Below are 24,808 nucleotides of genomic sequence, written 5' to 3'. Positions count from 1 at the left end.
TCTTCAGTATCTGTTGATGAATATAGTTTCCTCATGTCTGACTAATAAATGTGTTGGAGGACCCCTCCCCAGCCCAAGCTGGGTTGTCTTGTTAAGAGGATTATTCTTTTCTTGGCTTTGTAGAAGTGCTCCAGAGACTCCAGGTTATATTGGAAACTGGCTAGGCTGAGCTTTTCTCACCCCCTCTCCCCTTGTAGCAGTGAAGTTACTGGAGGAGAATCGAGTGACAACATTATTGTCTTTGTCCCTCACAAAAGGGCATTATGACAGCTGCCTTCTCCTTATGGTCCACAGGTTGAGTTCGAGTGGCTGAGACAGTATTGGTTTCAAGGCAATCGATACAGAAAATGCACTGATTGGTGGTGTCAACCCATGACTCAACTGGAAGGACTGTGGAAGAAGATGGAAGGTGTGGTAAGTACATGAGGTCTCTGACCATATTTTCTGGGGTGCTGTGCTGTGTGACTCCTCTGCTGCCTAATTCGCATACACAAATACATAATTCATTATTCGAAATGATTGAGTCAGGTAACACTTCATAAGGAACGGCTCCGATTTTGTCAGTACAAGCTCAATTCAGAAGGGTGAGCATTTGGACAGGTATTTTCAACAGACAAGACACCATGCTGGACACATACTAGAAAGCGACGAGGAGGGAAGAAGAGTGCAGCAATAAGATTTAAAATTCATTTGCATTTTCAGATGCACCAGGCACTGGTCTAAGGGTTTTCCCCATATTGACTTCTAAAATTCATACAACACTCCTACAAGGTGTAGAAACTCTTATGAGTCTTAAATTATAGATGTGAAAACTGAGACATTGAGAAATTAAGTGCCTCACCCAAAGTCACCGCGTAAGCGGCTGAGCAAGATCGAGACCCAGGCCTTCTGGCTCATGCTCTTAACTACTACATTCAGTTTAACAAGCAGAGAGACATGAATGTAGCCAGGTGTTACATTAGTTAAAATGAAAGCCTGTGATAGAGATTTAAAAAAAAAAATCACAGTCCAGAGGAGGGAATATTTGGACCACTGGACCTGGACTGCTGTGGACCAGCAGATGTGGCTTTTGGGGACTTTGGATGGGGAGGTATAGGGTCAGATAGGGCATTTGGAGAGAAACATCAGGCTCCAGGAAGTACACAAACAAGAGTGGAAGCGGAGAGGGACAGGGTGCTCAAAGCTAGGAGTCAGGGGATATAGTGGGAAGTATAGCTGGAAGGCGAGTGGAGGCACTTGCAAGTTTTGAATTAAGTCTTAATTTAAATAGTAGTAACAATAGCAGACTCTTATATGATACTTATTAAGTACCAGGCACTATTCTGAATGTTTTATATATAACTTATTTAACTTTTATGACAACCCCATAAAGTGTAGGTATGATGGTTCTCTATTTCATAAACCAGGAGACTGAACCACAAAAGGTTTACATAACTTCCTTAAGATCACACAGCCCCTAAAGTGAGGGAACTGGGATTTGAACTCAGTAAGGCTGGCCCTAGGGTCATGCCCTTCACTCCCTCCCTCTTCTGCCTCCAAACCATTGGCTTTGGAACGTCATGGGAAACTGATAAAAGCCTGCCACACTCTAGAAGTAGTATCACTGCACAGACTTTTAAATATCCTGGAAACAGTGAACTGAGCAGCAAAAATGTGTAGCTGTTGCTCAGCCCAATTTTATGATAATGAAAAGATCAAGTCAGAACTGTGAAGGGGTCTTAGTTTGAAAATCTAGGTCAGAATCTGGAAGTCCTTGCTTTCCAGACATCTCCTCAGATCTTTAGATCATGCCTTTTCATGGATATATATCTAAGGAAGGAATGTTATAATCCTTCTTTTATTGTACTAATAGTATCACAAAAATGGATCCCTCCAAAGACCTGAGCCTCAGTATAAAACTGAACATTGTAAAACTGAGTCAGAGGTAATGAAAAGTCCATGCCTTAATCTCCTTAGCCCCATTCCTAAAATTAGCCTGTGTGGAGTATGCTCCATTTTTATGGGATGTATATATAAAAGCAGCTTGAGTTTCAGGGACTTTTTTTTTTACTGTGTTATTCTGGTTTTGTCCATTTACATATGAGTTAGAAGAACCTTTATTTAGCAGGCTTTGACTCCTTAAAAGATCGGATTGACTTTGGCATTGTAATTTGGCAACTCCACAAGTTAGCATTGACAAATAAATAATAAAGGAACTCATTGATCATGCAAACAAATAAATGAAAATAAAAAAAAATAAAATTCTTTGCATTGCTTTTGTTCAAGGTTTTGTTTGTGTGTGTGTGTTTTTTTTTTCCTTCTAAAGAGTAGTCTTGGGTATTATGAGCTTACTGATTATATTCATTTAAAATATGTAGTTATAATTTTTAAGAAGTCAGGCCATGGCACATTAGTTAGACGGAATATCTTCTGTTTACCTTATGACTCTTGTATAAAAAATACCAGGAAGAAGAGTGATCTTGGGAATTCTCCAGAGCCAGTTTCCTTGCAGTTGGTGTGGCATTACTGAGTGTTCTGAGTGAAATCAATGGCCCCAGTGTCTCTCCTCAGCAAGCCTCAGGGTGATCATTATCAACAGAGTGAAGGTTTGGTCCAAGATAAAAGGGATGATACTTCTAAATTAAATTTAAGCATGGCTTCAAGCCTCTTTAAATGACTTTTAACAAATTCATAATGATTTATTTTTGCTATTGGAAGAGACAGAAGATAATAATCATCGAGAGAGTCCATGGTTCTGTGGCTCTGTTAGTACAGTGCCATCTGGTATTTGTATACTAGGGGTGGGGCATGGGGGGACTGGCTGGCACTGGCCCTTTCGAATTCCTGCTTTTGTACCAGCCCACCTCATATGTTTGCAGCTGTAAGCAGTAGGGGGCAATGTTGAGCTACCAGTTTGAGGCCTCCAGATGCTGGCCTTTCAGGAAAATGTACACAAATGTACCATTAACTGTCAAGAATTATCCCTGTTGCTTCAAGTTAGCTGTAATCTCCAAGATTCCATAACACAGGAAATCAGTTGTGGGTTAACAAATTCAACAGCAATTTAACATAAAAAGTGCAGTGTTTGGTGCACATTTGGATTCTATAGAATTAGACTAATCTGAACGGCATTTCTGAATGTACTTGCTTTGCTTCCAGGGAATATATTACTCAAAATTATGATCCTTTTAGACAAATGATTCTTCTTTATCTCTGTGCTTTTTTTTAAATTTAAAATCCGGTGTGTGTTAAGACTTCCCTAATTAATGTATTTTGTCTGTTGTGCACCATCTTATGGATCTCTTGCAGTCCAAACAAAACAAAACAAAACACCTCAGGCAATATGTACATTACTTTTCACCTTTTGCTTATGAGTAAAGCAACCTTTGATGGCCCTCGCACCAGGGAAGAGACTTGTGTTGTGATTTCTCTCTGTTCTTTTTTTTCCACTTTGTGGTTGGAAGGTGTAGTCTCAGGTTGGATACAGAAGAATGGAAAATGAGCTTTGAAATCACGTTTCTTCCCTTAATGGTAATTGCTTCTTCACATGTCATAACCAGTCACATATTTCAGAAACTTTAGGCCACTGCCTCTAAAACTGACCCAGCCTCTACTTCCCATTCTCTGTTCCAGCAAGCACTGTTTTTTATCACACTGTTTATTCTTGCCACTTTACCCCCTGAGGATAGTTTTACTCTCTGCTGGCTCTTGTGATGTAAATGTTAAACCCTATATTTGAATGACATTCTGATAAAATATCACATTTTCCCTGAATATTACCTCATGAATTTATGAGCCATCAAGCCCAAAGCAACGCAACCCATTCTTATAACCCAAGAATTTAGCCTTGCCTTCTCATTTCATCTGTGCTCCCTATGCAGGATGGTATGCTATTCAGATATTTGTATTTTATTTTATTTTCTTAAACCAACCCACCACTTCACAACGAAGATTAGTGTATTATGAGGAGACTCTTCAGGATAAGAGAGAGTTACCATTTGAAAGAAACTGTACAAGCTTTGCTTTCTGGGTAAAGAGAAGTCTGAAAAGCCGAAGTCTCCTGTGAGGTGAGGAAGTCTTGCCGTAGCCAGATTCAATGGATAGGCCATTTGTCTCTCAGGGTCTGGTATCGCACTTTGCAAAACTGACATTTATTTTACCTATAAAAATGTTTTAACACTATCAACTTCACAGTGATACAGAAAAGAATGCTAGGTGTGGTGTCCTCTAAATTGATGACATTTATTCATTTTCCCCTGACCTTAAAAAACAAAAGGTCAATTTAGTATAATCCCATGGAAATATTCTAGAATAATTTCCAGAGTAGGTATTTTCAGAACTACTGATTATTGATACACTGGAGAGAAATTTCTTCATGCCTCTTTTTTAAAAAAAAATTTTTTTTACTGCTTCTTTCTTATAGAAGAGGAGAGTAGAATCCTGATCATCTTGAATTGCATTTCCTGTCTTGACAGTTTTTAGCACCCAGATAGCAGTGCGTTTATATGGCAGTTGGCCTTAATAACCTTTATTGACTTTAGTGGGAAGGAGCCAAGACTGGATCATTTTAATGTATCCGTTTTGAAACAGTGTAAAACACAACATATAATTATGTTGGGTAAGCTATAGGCTACATTAAATTCTACCCATTTATGTTAAAATTTGGCCCAGGAGAGCAGAGAGACGTGGAAAATGAGTAGGTGTTTTATTTAATTCTGTTACCAGTTTCTTATTGTTAAAAGTTTTAAGAGAGCAATGTACTTACGACTGTAAAGGTTGTCCTTTACAAGTTAGTTATAATAGTTTAATTTCAAGATGAGTCATGCGTTTTTCCTTGTCATTTTGGCCTGTGTAAATCATCTGGGAGAACTCATGCCAAGAGCCTGTCCACTGCTGTCTAGTGGAGCCTTTCTTAGTATAGGTTACACAGGCACAAGCAGTGATTAAGCTGAGGAGCAGTTTGTTTGTTTTTGGAGAGATTAATGAAGCTATCATCACAGTGCCTTAGATTAAATTCTTTGTAACCAAATAGAGGAACAAGGCTGCCTTTTAATGCACTGAAGTATATACTGAGTATACCAGTATCTGCTATTCTATTTGAATTCAATTAGCTAAATTCATTTTCATCTTTATTCTAAGTTTGAAGATTTTTGGGGGGTATGAGGAAGAAAGTGATATAAATATTAATTTTTTGCCTGTGTTAATAGTGAAGCCACCGACTTATATTTATATATACGTGTGTATGTAAGTATGTATGTGTATATATAAATATCTTTCCTTAAATGTTAACTGTATATACTCAATTATATTTGCAAACATAATCCTTTCTTCCATTTTTTGGAATTAGCATCTCTGATACAAGAGCAGAGTATATTGTAGTAAAACTGAGGATTTGATGTGAGATATCTGATGGTTTCCAATTAAAATTTAAGTTCCCTTCTCCCTTTTTGGAGTGGGGCAGTGCTGAATGGCTCAGGATAAACACAGATTGGAGGCAGGTAAACAGTCACAAGAATTCAAATTAGGTACACAGACACTGAATTTAGGGACCTCTATATTTAGCTTTGGAAATTTGGAAAAGAAAAGAAAAGTCACTTTTCAGCTACAGTGGCTAAATATCCTTGGCTCCCAGTTTTTATTTTCTTAAATGTGTTCATTGAAGGTTGATGTTTCGATTCTCCTCCCTCTCCAGCCACCCACTGCTATTACCCACAACTGCATTGTTCTATTAAGAGTAAAATATCTGAGGGGAAATTGTAAGTGTAATTTAGCAATGAATTTCTAACAGGTTTTGATTTCCTTCTTTGGTTGCCTCCTGGATTTATCTCAGAGTTTTCCAGTTTTTCCCTTAGTCACTGCAGACTTAGTAATGAATTAAAAAAAAAAAAGAAAAAAAAAGGAAGCATTGTGTATCCTGTCTTTTTGGGGAAAAAAATTTACAATTCCAAGAGAATTCAGGCTTAAGCTTGAGAAACAGAATGTGCATCGAAAGCACAAAGGACTATGTTTATGATTCTCTTTGAAGTGTTTTTGCAACTGGATAAGGAAAATTTTAGAAACCGTCTGATAGTGTTCAGGGTAAATACTTAAACCCCTTTAGAGAATTTCACACACAGATACTGTGCAGCAGAAAAAAGGGATACTTATGTTTCTTAAAGCTGCTACAGCCTACAGCTTTGTACTTAAAGACAGAGGTGTTGAATAGAATTCTACTGAGGATACATCCAGTGACAATATCTCCAGGAACATCAGAGCAAACCAGTGGGTAGGACTTTCTGTTTTTAACCCTTATATGAGCTGTATGAGAATTGAGCTTTATTGGTACCAAGTACTAGGATGTGCCTACTACATCCCAGGAATGTTAAGAGGATCGTTCAGGTGCCTCTGCCCTGCACACAAGAGGAACAATGCTAAAAATGCAGAAGACAGTGAAACAGAGTGACAAGAGCTAGGAAACTCCAAGTGAGAGCCTTGCCATCTCTCTTAACTCATGTGAGCACGTGCAGAGAAAACCTGGAATAAACAGCCACAGTTTCTATTTTAGCCTTGATTCCATAGGCTTTCACTACATTTTGCTAGCCTTTGTTAAACACACACACACACACACACACACACACGCACACACACACACACAGGCAGGCACGCACATTTCACACATGTTCTATTTTCTTTTCAAATAGACAGATTTGGTTGTTTTAAATAATTTTAGCCACACCAGGTTTGAGATTGATGTAAAGGTGTGAAGATCCTGCTACTTTCCCCTGGCGGGTGCTAGCATAACCTTGACTGCTGGAATTTCTTTTGGATTCCTTTGACTAGCAGACCCATCATAGTATTTCAGATGTGAATCACAACCCCTGGTGCTGGATTGGGATGTCAGTAATTTCCATCTTTTTCTGGAAAAGATACAGCCTAAAACAATTGTATACTTTATTTCCTCTAGTTCTTTTGGAGGGTGAGTATGGTAGGGAGTGGGACATTAAATTCAGTTCTAGTCTGTTGTTTATCTTATTAGAAATACCTTTGAGATATTCTAGAAGAATCTGTCTAGAAGAATGAAATTATGTTTTAAAAAAAATCAGCAGACCTATAATTTTAAAAGGAAAGCAGTATTTCCAAAGTATGTATGTATGTATGCCAGTTGTTAGGAACATTATCAAGATTATAGGATTTTTTTCCCCCAAGTTGGTTAACAAGTGGTCCCTAAAACTGTTACCTTCTGAAGAAAATTGTTACAATGATCAAATGAAAAAAAGAAAATCACCACTAGTAATTTTATTTTTCTAAGGATCTTATTTATTTGAGAAAGAGAAAGCATGAACAGGGGAAGGAGCAGGGGGAGAGGGAGAAGCAGACTCTCCGCTGCACTCAGAGCCCAACGTGGAGCTTGATCCCAGAACTCTGAGATTATAATTGGAGTCGAAGACAGATGCTTAGCCCACTGAGCCCCCCGTCCCCCCGCAGTGTCCCTCCACTAGTGATTTTAGAAGGAAATTGTAGACAGTCCTCAGTTTAGGAGACATTACTTAGGGGCCATTTGACTGGGTCCCTGTTAGTGACAGCATCCCTTCCCTCTTATTTCCCTTCCTCCAGAACTGGGGTCAGTCCCGGAGCTAGTGTGACTCAATGAATTGGAGCCCAGTGCTACTCTGGTAATGTTTCTATCCTACGTAGGCTAAATACTTTGGGAAGCTGGGCTGGGAATCTTTCCGTATTTTGCAAAAATGTCTCTATGGAGAAACGTGGTCCCAGTACCAGAATCTGACTTACCAGAAACCTCCGGGAACACATTAAGTTGACTCTTCTGTGCATTAAGGGTAACATAACCATGATCCTACTCTCTTTTCATTGATATCTGCAAAAGAATGACCTTTTTTAAACCAAGGGAAACTTGATATGTTGCCTTTTCAGGATTCCTGAAAGTATCTCTGTGATCATTTGTAGATGATGTTTTTAACACCGTCTTTTCCCCTAACACGTAAATTATGATTGACTTTTTTTGTATTTCCTCTATGTGACCTCAGCCCATCTGGAACCACCTGTGACGATCTCATTTGTGAATTTTTCTTTGATGTGTATAAAAATCTCAGATGACCTCCAACTTGTTTTTGGTTTGATTGATTGACAAAATTAGCCTTCAAATAAAAATCTGAAGTATTATAGCAATACTCAAAAAATTAATTTCTACTATTTCAGACATAATCTGCTTTTTATGAAGACTTAGAACAAGTGGTAGCTTGAAAATCTATGTCTCTTTACTTAAATATTACTAATTTAAATGAGCAATTATGAAATACCCAGAATAATGCATCAGGTCTTAAACAGATGTTGGGGAATTAAGAGGGCTTGTATTTTATTTGATGTCATATACTTTTTGTGCAGTTAACAGTGAATTTTTTTTATTGGATGGAAGTAGTGGGATATTCCAATGCCTGTAATAGATTAGAATTGTCTATTAGTGCCAGGGTCTGATGTCTTAGAGGCTTGAACAGTGATTGGGCAAGGTAGGCCATATGTAGTTATTTAGTAATAATATTTCAAATTCAACATATCTCAAACCAAACTCTTAACTCCCATAATCTACAATCCTGTCTCCCAGTATCACACAGTTCAATAATTTGCTTAACCTATAACCTTGGAGTTCTCTTGATTTAGCAGTGAATCCTGTTAACTCTGTTTTTAAAATATTTGTGATCTGGCCACCCTTCGCTACCCCCTGTGCTACCACTTTGGTAAGAACCACCATCATTTGTAGAAAGAGCCTCCCTGCTTCTATCACCCTGTGTCCATCCCTGTGAGAGTGTTCGTTTAAAATATAAGTCTGGTATTTCACTCCCCCAGCCCAAACCTACCATCACATGCAGATATCTCACTTCCTTGCAGTGGGTCTAGTGCACTACAGAGTCTGTCCACCCACATACCCACACCCCCAGAACATTATTTCTCCTCCCTTCTAGTCCCCCACTTGCCCTCTTACTGTCTTTAGAACTTGCCCATCTTTCTCCTGCATCATGGTCTTTGCATTTGCTGTCACATCGGTCTAGAATATTCTTCCCTCTGTTTATTAGCATGACTCACTCCCTCACTTCATGTCACTCCTTGGAGAGAGTTTCTTACGATAGTGCCTTGCCCTGTTCTGCTTTGCTTCCTATTGCTCTCCACCATCTGCCATGATACGCATTTATTGTCTGCCTCTACCTAACATAATCTTTGTGAGAGCCGGACTTTGTTTTATTCACTGTAATTTCCCCAGCTTCTTGTACAGCGTCTGGTACATAGTAGGGACCCGACACTTAACTTGTTGAAGAAATGAATTGATGTGAGGTCAATGTTCCTGTCCAGCCATTTCTCCCACCCACGTTAAACAGCATGGCCTTTAATAAATTCTTTTTAACTCTGTACATTTCCCTAAAATGTCAGGTCCTGCTTAACAGGAATACTGTGGGGTTAGTTTTCTTTTTAAACAAACAACCCTCTCAACAATGCCCCCAAACACCTTTAACATTTTAAAAATAATAATATCGAGAGTACAGAGGGTGCCTGTGAATGTCCTGTTTTATGCCTTTGGCATTTACAGTGAGAAGATGGAGCAGTCACTGGCAAACAACTTATGCAAATATGAAAAACATTTTTAAAATGTGAGACGTAAGTAGGTTATTAGCAGCAGTACCGCTAAAACTTAGAATCTTGTTGTTTTGTCTCATCTGTTTTTTATCCTTCATATTTTAGATTTTCCTGTTGGGAAACTTAGTAGAGTAAAATTGTCAAAAAATTAAATGAGTTGCCCAACAAAGCTTGGACGTTTTTATTACTAATTTCCAAAAGTTATATGGGGAAAGCAGTGTGTACTGGACAGGTTTTGGGCACAGAACTAGGAAAATCTCTGAGGAGTAAACTGACTTCCGCTAGACAAGCCGAAAACTGATTAAAATATTTATCATCCTTTGGGTATGCAATAGCTTTTGATGATGGAAGGCATATTAATATTCATCTTTGCTGCTTGTCTACACTTCAGACAGATCCCAGGAAAGGATGTTCAGATGACCAGTTTTCTTCCTCACCAGGAGTCCTTGAGCCCCAGTACAGCTTGGAACCAAGAAATGCCTTGTGATGTGATTGAGCTTTTCCTCTGGGGGCTGGGGCTGGGGGAATACAAACCAGGAGAGACCTCTGGGCTGGAAAGCTTTAAAGGATTACTGCTTTCTCACAGGAAGTCTTTTGCTAGAACAAAGGGAAAAGTTTGGTTGTAATTTTACAACCAGCAGAACTGCCATTGCTGAGTCCATGAGGCAGCCCTGGCTTCTTGGGTGAAGTAGGGGGGGACCTAAGTCTTACAAAGGCTTTTGGTGTACATGCCACTGGAGGCTGAAGACTCTCCACTCCTTCCTCCGACGTTTGCTAAGGAGAGAGAAATTAGTAGCATTCGCTGCTGACCCCAAGCAATTCTGACTGGTTGTTCTGGAGTGTCCCATCTCTCTTTTGTCTTGACACAGAGTGAACATATATAGTGTCCTCCTAGCCAGGCATTAGGAACACAAGGTGGCCTGCTGGGGTTCTCAGGATCTGTCTTTAAAATGCTTGTTTGTTTTTTACTTTGGTGGGAAAAAGAATCTGGCTTAATTAGTTTAGTCAGGCAGTGTTGTTTTCTAAGTTAGCATAGCCTTGATTCCATTTCAGGAGGCAGCAAATAAGAGCTCTGAAAGAAACTGACCTTCTTATTGAGTGGTCTGCAAAACCTGGAAATTGAATAGAATATTCTCATAAACAAGGCTGTGTTAAAACACTCCGTTTCTGTCTTTTAAATCTGAAACATTAACATCTTTTGCATTCTTGTTTTTGTCATTCTGCGCTGAGATTTTTTTATGGAATATACCTTAAAAAGTATCCGGACTGTAATTATATTTGTATCCTATTTTAATAGAGTGGCATCAGAAAAGAAATATTAATTCTTCATTCTAGTCATTTCTTCACTCATCTGCTCCACTTTGTGCAGATAAGTGTGAAGTTCTACAAAAAGCCAGGACTTCTGTCTCCCAGGTTGATAAGGCACAAAGCAGTAAGTAATTCAGAGGAAGAAAAATCAAAGGGGAGAGTGGATTCTGACACAGGCCTTTGGGAATACAAAGGATTTTGATAGATGGAGATGGGTGGAGGATATTCAGAGATGCTAGAAGCAGAGACATCATAGTGGGAAAACACAAAATCTGCTCACAAACTTGATGAGACTGGATGGAGTGTGGTTTGTGTGAGTCCAGTAGTGAGAGATAAGATTAGAAAGATTAGCAAGGACCCTTTTCTAATGCATTTCTTTGCAAGGTACAGTGCTTTCACCCCTTAATGACTGCCTTCCTATCTTAGTCGTGGAAAGCCAAGTGCTGATCATGTGCAACTAAAAAGAAAATGAAATCTATCTTACTATCTCGCATCGGTGAAGGGGAAACAAGCCAAAATTCTGTTATTTGTGCTAATTTCAAGTCTTGTCTGCATCCTGAATACAGCACATAAGCAACACTGTACGTTTTTAGCAGGAGAATTACGAATGAACTGATGTATTTTCCTACCAGGGTCTTTTTTTTTCCCCTCACAGATTGAATACCAGCCTAATAATTTTGGATTTTGGTCAGAGCCAGGTTTTCCCACGTGTGAACCACTTATGATTCTCTTCCTTGTTCAGCTCTATCTCATTTTATTTATTTATTTATTTATTTTGATATGGGAATTGAGGTCTGGAGGAAGTGACATCTCCACTGCCTCTTGGAGAGACAACAGTTCTGGAGGACTTACGTACTTACATAAAAGTATTTTGAAATACAGCCAGAGTGTCATTCAGGAGTTATTTGATTTGGTTCAGGATAGCGAGTGTGGTAATCTATCATTTCCACTGCTGAAATAGAGTGGTTTCTTTCCCCTGCATTTCTCCCCATTCTTTGGCTAATAGCTCCACATTAGTGCCTGTAGACTCCACGCTGCCCTGTATTTGCCTTCGCGTTTCGGCTTCTCAGTCACACCACCTGAAAGACTGAGTCAGGGCAGCCCAGGTGGCTCAGCGGTTTAGCGCTGCCTTCAGCCCAGGGCGTGATCCTGGAGATCTGGGATCGAGTCCCACATCGGGCTCCCTGCATGGAGCCTGCTTCTCTCTCTGCCTGTGTCTCTGCCTCTCTCTCTGTCTCTCATGAATAAATAAATAAAATCTTTAGAAAAAAAAAAGACTGAGTCAATGTTCAGAATGTAAATGGTGGTTGTTCACTCTGGTCTCTTCCACCTTTATATATAGATTTCTGCTAGACTCTCATTCTGTTCCTCTGTGCGATGTTACTATTTTCCAGTGACTGATTTTATTACTTTTAAGGCACAAGGTGTTAATTCTCAAGTGATTAATAACTCCCTGTTACTTTGTTCTTCAGATGTGGGCTTCTGTAGGATTGCCTCAACTTTGATTCTGCTCAGGAAACTAAGGTCTGAAGTGAATTTAGAGGCTACTATCTCTCCTTACATATTGGTGAGATGAAGAAATGATATTATGGGGCTACTGTTTCATTTTACCAGAGAGCCTTCTGAGAGTCACACCCAAGTGACATTTCCCTAGAGAATGGACTTCATGCTTTTTAAAATGATATCTCCTTGATATCTCTTCGTATCTCTTTATTCTTCATAATGCCAAAAAAAAAAAAAAAAAAAAGACTGGTAGTAGTGATGCAGTTTTGTCATTGCTTACTTTCTTTCAAGGCCTGGAACCTTTTCCCATGATCTTTATGTATTGTCTATACCAGTTGTGCCCGTACCTGCACTTGCCACATTCTGACAAGCTGAGGTCCAGCTGCCATGGAATCTTGCAATGTCAGAGTAAGAAGGGACCCAAGGGACGAGCATCCCATTCTCTTTCTCTTGGAAAAGAAAGGGCTCAGAATGTACAGAGGCTTGTCTGGAGGCAACAGAGCCAAATACTGGTGGACCTAGAGCCCAGATTTCCCAATTCCCAGTTGAGTATCTGCCACCATTCCCAAGTCTTCCATTGGCCTTCTCTCTTGTAATGCATCTACCAACTTTCAACTGGATGCACATAGCAAAATATGATGACATGAATGTTGCTCTGGACCCTTTTCTCTGCCCTGTGTTTGAACCTGGCATGTCAAAATTAGGCTCTTTCATATGAAGGTGGACATACTGTATTTTCCTGTCTAGCATCTGTTTCTCCTTCTCTAACAGCATCTGGAGGTTACATGGTGGACCACTTTCTTCAGTGGCTCCAGGTATAAGTGCATTGCCTCATGAGCATGTGGTGGCTTAGTCTGGCTACCTCATGAGCATGTAGTGAGCTCTTTTCGGACTGTTGGTGACACCTGGGCACAGGGCAGAATTTAACAAGCACAAAAAGCTTATGAGTGCAAAGTAAGTCTTTCTCACCACTAATTCCCCCAACCACCCTTTTCTCTTCCTGGAGCCTCAAACCCTTCACAACGTTTTCTGTACCTTTCCAGAGACATTCTGTATACTTAGAAACGTTTATGTGTTGTTCCTCAAATGAGTAACAGTCTGAAATCTTTCCATATTTGTATATTCTTTTAAACAACTGCATGGTTTTTCATCATGTGGTTTCATAATTTATCTAACTAATCCCTTACCATCTTTAGTCTTCTGAATTCACAAATAATGTTGAAATGAATATTATAATGCAAAAGATTTTCATGTATAACATCTATGATAATATCTAGGAGCAGAATTGCTGGATCAAAGAATGTGTATTTTTAGCTTTAAGAGGGATAGTCAAATTGCCGTCCATAGAATTTGGAGCAAAGTTTGTGTGTGCATGTGTATTTATGTATCTGTGTATATGTACATATATGTAGAGTTTGTGATATAGTACTTGTTTCTCCTACATCCTCACCAGTGCAGTATATTAACAGACTTTTTGCAGCTGTGATTGGTAAAAACTGGTGTCTCAGTTTTCATTTACATATCTCTCCTTCCTGTTTTATAGATGAAGAGACTGAGGCTCAGAGAGGTCAGAGACTTTGCCGAGGTCACAGAAGCAGAGAGTGACAGAGCTAGGCTTTGCAGGTAGCAGAGGCAGCCTGGCTCCAGTCTCCTCTCTTAATCACCAGAATCTTAGCTAAAACCCTGTTGTGTTACTTGCAACCAAAGAATTCTGATAGAAGTAGAGGTTCTATAGCAAGGAACACTCATATTTCCTTGGCAAGTAAATGTGGGAGGATTGTTCTCTTTCACCACGTAGTTGTGTGCCAGGTCAGCTGAATCAGTCCAGGTGATCAGAGCAGTTGCCCTGGCATCCAGTGACGTTATCACGTGGTGAAACTGCCTTCCATATGGGAGGTACTTGGCCCTTTACCCTGCCAAGTCTTAAGGCTCTGTGCTATAGCTGTTTCTGTCAATGGAAGGTGAAGGGGGGCTCCTTACCCCTGGAAACATGGCACATTGACTAATTTACTCTTTAGTTATGTTCTTAAGGGATTCTATTCAGTACCAAATTTCTGTTGTGTTGTGATATGCTGAGCCTCTTTGGCCTCTCCGGCTTCTTTCATTCTCTTCTACCTGTCAGTCTTCAGTAGGTCATTTCAGCAGTTGCTCATTGTCCGTTCATGGCCTTTTTCTGCTTGGCTCCAGAATTGTGGGTTGAAGCTTTTAGCCTGCACATATTCTTCCTAGGTAAGAGTTTATCTTCAGAAGTCTTTGGAGAGGACTTGAGATTATGGGGAGGGGGTTAGAATTCTATTTTCAGGTTAAAGGCAAGGATGAAAAGAGATTATCAGGGGGCAGAGTGGTGGAGAACTTTCCTTCAACCCCCTTTACAAGCATGTTGGTAGACTGATTCTCAGGAGCTGGGTAGAAAGCCCCTCTATCACTCTAGGCCCTGCTGGGTCTCATCTCCTGTTGTCTTGAGAAGTCTGCTTCTGTTGCTGGCTATAACTCCCAAGTCATTTCAGGTTGAACCCCATAACCTTTGAAGTCTACAAACTTAGGTATTTTTGGATTAAGAGCTTGAGCTCTCAAGTGAGTCAGGCTAGGGTTCGAGCCTTGGCACCGCGTCACTTAGCTGTGTATGATACTGGGTGGTCACTCTGGGGATTTTAGGTATCTATATCTGTAAAATGGGGATAATGGAAGCGCTTCCCTTAGCAGATCATTATGAGATTTGTTGAGGTGATAGGTGCAGCGTTTTGCATATTGCCTGCCATATATTTAGCATTGCTGATTTGAATCTATCCTGTTTATTCCTTCTGCCATCTACCAATTCCGTGTCCCCTTACTTCTAACACATTCGTATAGCTCTCTGAGACCCCCATCTCGGCTTATGTTATGTTTGCACATAATCTCTGCTTCCCATTCAGGCCTTTTTTAAAAAGTCATCTGAGAGTGGCTCTTTGTCTAACTTTTTACTCTACTTGATTTTTCCTCAGGGCACTTACTAATATCTGAATTTATGTCCTATAAATGTTTGTTTCCTATGCTAGAACGTTAAGCACCTTGAGGACAGAGACTTTGTCCTAACTGCTATGTTCTCAATGCTCAGAGTCAGAACCCAAAGTATTTGTTGGGCAAGTGAAGACACAAATGCTTCATGGGTACAGGCTTCCTCTGAGGTGCCTCTTTTTATGCCACAGGTACTCTTACACGATATTTGTTGAATGACCTGCTGCCCCTTTTTCTTGGTTTAATACATTTTGAAAACTGCCTTGTTTAAAAATGTGCAGTAATTATCCATTACCAACTGCAGAAACCTTATCTTTTCAGGCTTCTCTGGAATATAATTTGTCTGCATTAGAGGCATTCAGTGTTAAGATGTATGTAAGAGACCCTTATGCACCTTTTTAAAGACATGAGCACCATCTCCAGGAGTTTGGGTTCAGTAGCTATAGCTTTCAATCTTGGCTACTCATTTGAATCATCCAGGATTAATTTTGTAAATGTATCATGTGTGTTTCACCTCTAGTGACATTGATTTAATTGGTCTAAACTGTGGCTTCTGTTGGTTCCAAGGTATTATCAAGGTGCTGTATATTTAAAAAGGCTCACAGGTGAGTCTGACGTGTTCAGGATTGAGAACTCCTGTCCAACAGGTATCTGACCTCTTACCAGATTAGCTTGATTGTGTGGATGAATTATGAACATATTAGCAAATTGACGGGAAAGCTGTCTTACTTTAACCAGCACGAATGTACCTGCTATGTTTCCCAAATTCAATGGAGGACTTGAGAGGGAAATAGCCACATTTAAAATTAGTATATAAAGTGGAAGATGATGTTGGTAGAACATATAAATAGAACTATGAAAATTGGGAAGACAGTGGTAGACCTCTGAATGGATGGGATCTCAGAAGGCTTTGTGATTGGCAGGGACTTTTGAGTTGAGTCTTATAGAATGTGCAGAATTCTGGGAGGTGAAGATGGGGATGAGAGATTCCTTGGAGGGAATAGTGTGTGTACTGTAGAGGCAGGGACATGCAGACCATATTCAAGGCCCCCTACAAGTGAGGCTGGCAGTCCTCCAAAGCTTGTCCACTTCTAGAGTTCTCTATCTCAGGAAGTGATAACACCACCCACATAGCTCTTCATGCCAGAAGTTAAGGATCCTCCCTTAAAACTCCCCTCTTCCCACACCCACATAATCCAGTCTAAGAACTTTTACATCTAAAATATGTCCTGAGTCTGTCCATTTCTGTTCAGGTCCACTGCTACAAATCTAGTCCAAGATACTACTCTCACACCCTCGGACTGTTGCAGTAGCTTGCTGTCTGGATTTCTATATTCTTCACACAGCAGCCGGAGCAATGTTTTCAAATGCAGATCCAGTGGTGCCCCCTACCTGAGTCAACCCATTAATGGGTTCCAGTTGCTGTTAAGATAAAGACTGAAATATTTTATCCAGCCCGCCTCTCCTGCCTTACATTCCCTCCAGTCTCTTTACTTCCATATTGCTTGCCGTACTGGCATTTTCTTGATGAATCCAGTACAGCTGCTCCCTTCTTCAAGGACTTTGCAAGTGTTTCTTCTTTGAATGTCCTCTCCCACCAACACATATATGGGTATATAGATTATTTCTACTGATTTTTCAGATCTCACCTCAACTTACCCAGAAAAGCAGAAAAGCCTCCCTTGCCCTGTCTGACGAGGTCAGGTCCTTATCCTATATTTCCCTCTTACCCTCATGAAATGTCTGGCTCACTGACTAGAGGCATTGAGTCTTTATGGCAGATAAAACTTGGGAGTACTTATCTGTCTCATGGAGATCCAGTGTTGCTGGAGACATTAAAATAGCTGAAGTGATTTTGGATAGTGAATTTATGAATCTCATTAGCCGTCCCTTGACAAAGAACGGGGAATGGTTGATCACGTTGTAAAATAGAATGTGAACAGCCATGCTGTTTCTTTGTCTAGATTCCTCCCAATTATTGGACAAACCAATTCCACAGTATTAATTTGAGTGTTGTTATCTGCAGTAAGACAGCCTTCATCAGATTTTCCTTGTGGGAGGCAAGTCTTAAAATGTACAAACCTCCCATGGAAGTCTTATGATGCAGCCAGGGCCCAGCTCTTAACAGATTGTGAGCAGATGAGTGAATTGGTGAAGATGAGGTGCCTTGGCTGGAGCCCCGTTACACCCTCTCTGCCACTGCTTTCCTAATTTCAGCATCCCAAACATCATTCACCTTAGATTTTAAGGAAGGACAGGGTGCCTGAAGTTGTCCTATTTTTATTTCCCTTGCCAGAGAGAGGCAATCACGGGAGCCTGTTCCCGCAGAAAGGTCGGGAGCCATCATCCTTGGTACTGCCACATGCTTGCCTAAGTTGGGGGTTATGTGACAAATTAGGAACTATCAGGTTGTATATTTTGGCATGTGGGAACCCTGCAGAATCTGGATGGCGGTGTCAGAAGAGCTGTTTAGATACCATTCCTTCTCACTCTTCCTGTGTTGATGCTCACAATCACCATCCAGCTTGAAGGAACCAGGAAGTTTTCTGGCCCATGGTCCCCTTGGCACATGTACAAGAACCCTCATGCTGACTGAGATGGAATCTCCTGGTGAGAAGTGATTTGTTGTCCTGATTAGAATGTAAACACTTGCCGAAGTTGAGTTTTGTGTCTCATGTGAGTTTTATTATAGCCTTCTGTGTTTATAAACATGTCTTGGGCATGAAGGAGAAATGTGATAACCTCCGAGCACCCAAGAGCATATCCATGGGTTTTCTCTATGGGCTAAAGTTAAGATAACTTAGCTTCCTCCTCTTAAGAATCCCACAGTCCTCTGGCTCTTACCAGCTGGCCTGGGATGGTGCCCAGATTGCCATTTCATGATTGTTCCATCCTTTTCTAGTAGAGTTCATGAAGTCTTTTGACAAAGTACATTTCAGATTCAGCTGGCATCTAATAGAAGGGCACAAAGTCCAGATAAAGCTTCAGTCAATCTGACAGTTATTGAAAAATTAAAAAAAAAAAAATTTCATGTGTCAAAGATCGGAGAAAACCAGGAGTGCTGTACTTGTGGAGTGTCGCATGCCTGTAAGGAAATAGGCACACACATAAGTAAGACATGATGTGAGATGTCAAATGGGAGGTAGAAACAAAATGTTGCAAGGGTGCCCCAGAGAATAAAAGTCAGATTGAAAAAAACTGGAGAAGACTTCATGGAAGTGGAGATGCTGTTTTTTGTGGGTTTTTTTGAGGAGGTGCCTATTAATTGTACCTCAAAGAGGGGCACCTAGGTGGCATAGTCAGTGAAGCATCTGCCTTCATCTCAGGTCATGATTCCAGGGTCTTGGGATCAAGCCCCACATCAGGCACCCTGCTCAGCGGAAAGTCTGCTTCTCCAGTCCCTCTGCCTGCCCCGCCCCCTGCTTGTGTTCTCTCTGTGTCAAATAAATAAATAAAATCTTTAAAAAAAAAAATTGTTCCTTGAAGAGTGAACTGACTTTCAGTAGGCAATTTTCACAGAAGGACAAGGCCTATTTTAAGCAGGGCAGATAGTAGGCACAGGGCACTGCTCCAGAGAATGCTAGGGCTCATTTGCAGAAATGATGTAGTCCTTTGTAACCCGTACTTCAGAGACCTGTTTGGGATGAAATGGAAGATGAGGGACAGGTACCCAGGAAGCAGAGAACAGTGGAAAGAGGAGAAGGGGATCAACTCAAGAGAAGGGCCTTGAATGACAGGCTTAGGAATTTGGCCTGTAATCTGGAGATGGTGGTGGCAGTGGGATTCAAAGCCTTTCATAGGGTGGTAGGGCAGGCAGATCCATTTCTAGAATTGTACCCAGTAGCACGTGGATTGTGGAGAGGAGAGGCTGGGGCCACAAGGACCTTTTGCAAATATCCTGATGAGAAATAACGAGGTTTTGAACCAGGGTAGTAGCAGAGGAAAGAAAAGGTAGGGCCAAATTCTGGAGAATTTATTTTTATTTTATTTTATTTTATTTTATTTTATTTTATTTTATTTTATTTTATTCTATATATTTTCAAAGGTTTTATTTATTCATGAAAGACAGAGAGAGGCAGAGACATAGGAAGAGGAAGAAGCAGGCTCCCTGAAGGGAGCCTGATGTGGGACTTGATCCTAGGACCCTGGGATCATGACCTGAGCTGAAGGCAGATGCTCAACCACTGAGCCACCCAGGTGCCCCTGGGGTTTTATTTTTAAAGAGGGGCATACAACTTCACCATCATTTGGATGTTGCAGTTGAGAGAGGAGGGAGTTAATAGTTTCACAAGTAACTCGGGTTGTAGCTACTGGCTGGATAATAATACCATTTACCAAGCTAAGGAACAGAAGAGGAGGAAGTTTGAGGGCATATTGAGTTTGAGGAGTGAGTAGAGCACCTAAGAAGATCTGGAAATGATGGTGTAGAACTTAGTAGAGACATCAGAGCCAGAGTAGATCTGGAGTTGGATTCAGGTTTTCAGGAGACATTCCTTTGGGGCTTGGCACAGTTGTCCACTGTGTGGATCTGTGCCAGAAGCACCTGACACGTAACAGTCATCTGCACAGAGACCATGGTTGAAGAATCGGGAGTGTGTGTGAGAGAGTGTAGGTTTAAGAGTAAAGGGCATGCAGGACAGAGGGTGGGATGACCTCACACAAGTACAGAAGAGCCAGGGAAATGACCTGAGATGTCAGTCAGAGAGGTTGGAAAAAAACCAGGACTAGATGGTGGGACTGAGGGAGATAACAAGTATCAAACCCCCAGAGAAGTCTGTAGAGTCAAGAAAAACCTTCCTGGTGCATCCAGCAGGGAAAGAATCTGAATTGAATGGCAAGGACAGGAGGACAAGGCAGGGGGAGCTGGGCAAACCCGTCTATACATTTCTGTGGTCTGAGTTGAGAAGAGGTTTTCAGAGAAGTTTTGTCAGTCCCTGGTGTTGATAAGTAAACCTGAGGTGCTTGACAAGAGGCACATTTTAGCCAGATGGGGGTGTTGTAGTTAGCTTTCTCCTGACTTCCTCCAGAAATCAGCCCGGAGACATTCACTTGCCCGGCAGCTGACTACAGAAAGGCTGACCTGAAGCTGCCAGCATTTTAATTTGCAAAACCATTGTTGTATTAAATCACAAATGGGAGGCAATTTAGCAGTGCATCTCCAAAATTGCACTGGGCGCTGGCTGTGGTTCTGCAATTTATGTTGAAAACTAAAATTGAACTCTTGTGGCATAAAAACAGACTGTTGATTTTGTGATTAATTTGGTCTCTGAGGCCAGGGAAACTGCTAATACTGTATATCAGTTCTAAAGTTGTGGTAGTATTTACAGAGCAAAATGAAAAATCAATATTGTAAGTACAGGATAGCTCTCTTAAAAATCCAAGGTGTGTTTTGTTGCAAATTGCACAGAAGAAGTCAACCCCCAAAGGGACAACCATACCTTCAATATTGCACAAGTGTGTATCTGTTGCGGACAAGCCAAAGAAAATGGTTGGGCTTTTTTTTTTTTTTTTTTTTTTAATAGTGTCATGGGGAGTACGAGGTGAAGGATCAGATTGTTACAGTTTTGAGTAAGACCTCACTTATGGTTATGTGTGTCCTCAGGCAACCTCAAGCTGTAACCTCCAGAAGGGTCGTGTGATGGGAAGCCAGGAGACCTGGGTGATAACTTCAGCCTTTGCTGATCATGTGCTGCTGTTTCGTCTCTCCCCTCCCGCGTGTTCTGTGGTTTTGTGTGTTGCGCTGCAGAGATGTGTTGGCTTACTTCGGTGAAAAAGGAGTGGCTTCCATCAGCATCATTACAAATAAGACACCTAAGGGGTTTGTTTACATTTTCCATTCCGAAAAGTGGGAATATAATTCTTTTTTTTAATTAAGCCTGTCCATTTAGAGGGGATGTTTTAGTTGGCAGTGGTACTGTGGCGAAAAGCAGGTGTCTCCGCATCCAAGCAGTGATTTATTCTGTGATCCTGCCTACCTTTTGCCTAAACTGAGCTGGAATTACTTAAGTATGATCCAGTTGAAATTTGCTACCAGCTTTTTAGCCAAGAACATTATAAAGTTCTAGCCTTACAGGTCAAATCTCATTTGGGTCCAAAAGAGTCAGATCCAGCTTAAGAAAAAAACAAAAAGAGTATGGGTAGAAATGCTTAGAGCTCACTTCAGCAAACTGTACCTCTGGTGGCCCTGTTAAAGCACTTCTGTTCTATGTGACTTATAATTAGTTGAGTGTTAGGGCTTGCGGTAGGTTGCCCTCGATGTATAGGCAGAGGTGGTGACTCATTTCTTTCTTTCCCATCTATCTCGCTTCTCTTCCTTTCAACTCACGAAATGAGTTGTGTGCTCTTTTGTAATATAAAGATTAGTGTAGCCATTTTTAAGTTACTTTTTTTGGCGATCTCTCTTAGGAGCTCTTTGCAAAAGCAACACTTCCATCTTGTCAGAATGACAGTGATTACCCTATAGTTTGGATCATCTCCAGCAGCTTTGTTCCTTGAAAAACGAACTTGATTTGATGAATAAAAGTTGGGTGTATTTGATGAGTCAGAGGGCAGGAAAATGTCCTTGTCTCTGATGAGGCTCTTACAGTCAGGCACAATTGAACATCAGCAATGAAATAAACCTTAATCTCCGAAGGGAAAAACCCTGGAGCATGAAAACTGTTCCCACTAGAAATGCTGTAAATCTTGCAAACCATGTAGGTTTTCTGTTTGGGGCAACATCAAAGCCCAGTGACTTTAGAGATTAAAGTGTGTTTGACAAGCAAAACTTTCCCCGTGCCCCATTCTTTACGAGATTTGGCCTGTCTCTTCCCTTTGTCTCACCTCCGTATGACTTCCTTTCTTCCCCACAAGCGGGAAGCCTCGCTCCTCAAATCTGGAGCAGACTGCCGTGGTTTCTTCCCGTAAAGCTGGCAGTCCCTCATCTTTCCAGCATCTTCCAGCCCCAGTGGTGGGCAGCACCTTCTCACAGTCACTTCCCAGGGACCGTCTTATTTGTGGAGGAATTTCAAGGCCTTCTGCTAGCCATAAACAGATCCAGCAACAGGAAGGCAGTAATTTCCCTCAGCTCAGAAAAGGAGTTAGTCTTTTACCTTAGAATTTCTATTTCTTTTGAAACCATGTTCTCTGGTGGCTTGGAAGACGCTCTCAGGTTTTTTTTTTTTTTTTAAATCTAACTATGTTTGGGATGTCTCCAGGCTTTCCCTTTTGCAGACTGAAAATAAATGACCCTATTTTCGTTCAAATATAGAGAATTCCTTTTCAGATAAATTCGACGATCACTTACGAGAGTAACAACTCTTTCTCAGTAATGTCTTTTTTGGAAAGTAAGGTGCAGTAAGATTTTGCTTGTAAAAAGAAAAAGGTGGGAGGGGAAACAGTTGTTTCCAAGGCACTGTGCTAATCGTGCTCTCCAAAGTCAGACATCCCTGTCTCCCGCCAAGTGCCTGTAAGATCTGGCCCTTCGCTGCTTCTCCGGGTGGTCAGATGGCAAGAGGAGGACAGACCAGGGAGGCAAATGGCTTTCAGGGTGAACCTCACCGCATGAAATCTCATTACTGGAAATGCGCTTTGTGTTTGTGGGTAGGTATCCCCCAGGGCAAGGATGGCAATAGGGAATGGTTAAGGGACTCACTAAAATATCTTAAATTGTCTCCGTTAAACATGTAGCCTCCTTAGAGGTCAGGCAGAGCTGAAACTCGAACAGCTGTACAACAAGCATCTGAGATTGTTTTTAATTGTGTCCCCTTTCTGTAACAGCAGTCATTCTTGTTTATATTGTCAAGAACCTTTCCAGCGAGCACAAGCGCACCATACTTGAAGGTCAAATGCTTAACCCTTCCGCATGGTTACAATGAAAACGGGCCCTTTTGTTTTCATTAATGTATACCCCAGTCTCAAATCCGGGGAGGATGGGGGCCTCACGCGCTCATCGAGCTGAAGTAACTTATTGTCAGAGTGCCACAAAGAGAGCATATTTTTGTCTCCATGCAACAGTTGCTCAGCCTTTCTTTGCCTGTGCACCCAACCACAAGACAGTAGGCCCATTTATCAACAGGCAGAAATTTTGGGTACCATTTTGTTCCTTTGACCTGTGTTACTTTTTACTGACCCGGCCAAATTGCTTAAAAATTTCCCCCTTTCTGCTGTCAGTGTTTTCAAGCTGCTTCATGTGTCTGAAGGGATCCCCTCCCTTTCTTTTTAACACTTTACATTCCTGTTCACCCCAGCACCTGTTACTGTAGGGCACCGTGAAATCACAAATGTTATGCAGCTCCCCACGGCCGATAAGACTTTCTTAAATAGAAATAGAGGAGCTCCTGACTCCAGGGTGGGGTACTGAGGTAGGCAGGCAGTGTGGTTGCCCATGTGGGTGTAGATCCACGGCCATTTGTTCGTGGGGGCCCATCACCAAAGTATGTCGGTGTCTTTATTGGTATGTCAGGCAAGAAATATTTCTTGCCCTGCTCCCTAAGAGTTAACTAAAACTAGAGAGGCCAGTGCAGCAAAACAGTAAATATGAGCCTCCAACATGAAGGCTTCTTTGTTACTGAAACAAAAATACCACAGCAGGTGGTTGACTTGAACACAGGAGGGAGGAGGAGGTTCAGTTGTTGCCCATTTTTCTAACCCTTTCAGGATACCCATTGTCTAAACCCCAAAGTTAAAGTGTCCCTGCTCAGTCTCATGGAGACAGTTCTAGCATGAAAGGCCTGTGCCCATCACCGGTCTTTCTGCAACAGTTTAATCTTGGGGTCTGGAACATATAACCACTAAACAAGGCAGGAGAGGCAATTATCTCTAGAAGATGAGCCAATCATATCTGCTTATCAAAGCATAAAACTGTTCTGACTACAGCGAGTTAGAGTTCATCAGGATTTCGTGCCAACAGCCGTCGTATCGTTGCACGTCTTAAACTCTATCACTTAAAGCAGAAATGTCGGCTTTTGTTGCCCTCGGGGCCCTCAGAGCAACTTTGTGGTGGCCACGCTACCCATTTAAAGCCGAGGTTAAGCTCTGCACAGTCTGTACCCCCAAGGTGTTGCACTGGTCCTTCTTTCTCTTAAAAAAGAATAAAATACAGTTAGAACTCTAGAATTTAGAGCACCCTAAGTGGGAGGCATTAAAGGACAAAGACAAATCATGGGCAGATTCCCACCACTGCTCCTGCTGAAGGCCACCAAGTATCACATTCACATGCCAAGTCCCTCTGTGTTCTTATTGAGCTATCCCACTTGTTTGTTTTATTCCAAATCACAGTTGGAATAATTTAAGCAAATGAATGCAGTGGTGTGATAGTTTTGTTTTAAAAATTCCTGAGAAATCTGGAGTTGAAAATCTTGTTTCCATAAACTCCAGACCCAGATTCTGATAAATGTGTAGATGTTCATGCTCCTTCGAT

At 41.1% G+C, this 24,808-nt stretch overlaps 1 protein-coding gene across 2 annotated transcripts in view; it reads left to right on the top strand.

The window, feature by feature from the left end:
• The window catches only part of FTO (FTO alpha-ketoglutarate dependent dioxygenase), a 378,983-nt gene that overhangs the window by 179,604 nt on the left and 174,571 nt on the right, over positions 1–24,808 (top strand). For both annotated transcript variants that reach the window (XM_026011764.2, XM_072750216.1), the window contains one exon: positions 295–414. In XM_026011764.2, the coding sequence (XP_025867549.2) occupies positions 295–414 (120 nt within the window). The remainder of the gene's footprint in view (positions 1–294; positions 415–24,808) is intronic.

Source organism: Vulpes vulpes, chromosome 2, assembly GCF_048418805.1.
Source record: "Vulpes vulpes isolate BD-2025 chromosome 2, VulVul3, whole genome shotgun sequence".
In the NCBI taxonomy this organism is placed as follows: Eukaryota; Metazoa; Chordata; class Mammalia; order Carnivora; family Canidae; genus Vulpes; species Vulpes vulpes.
The sequence above is the reverse complement of the archived record's forward strand: the minus strand, read 5'-3'. Positions and strand labels throughout refer to the sequence as shown.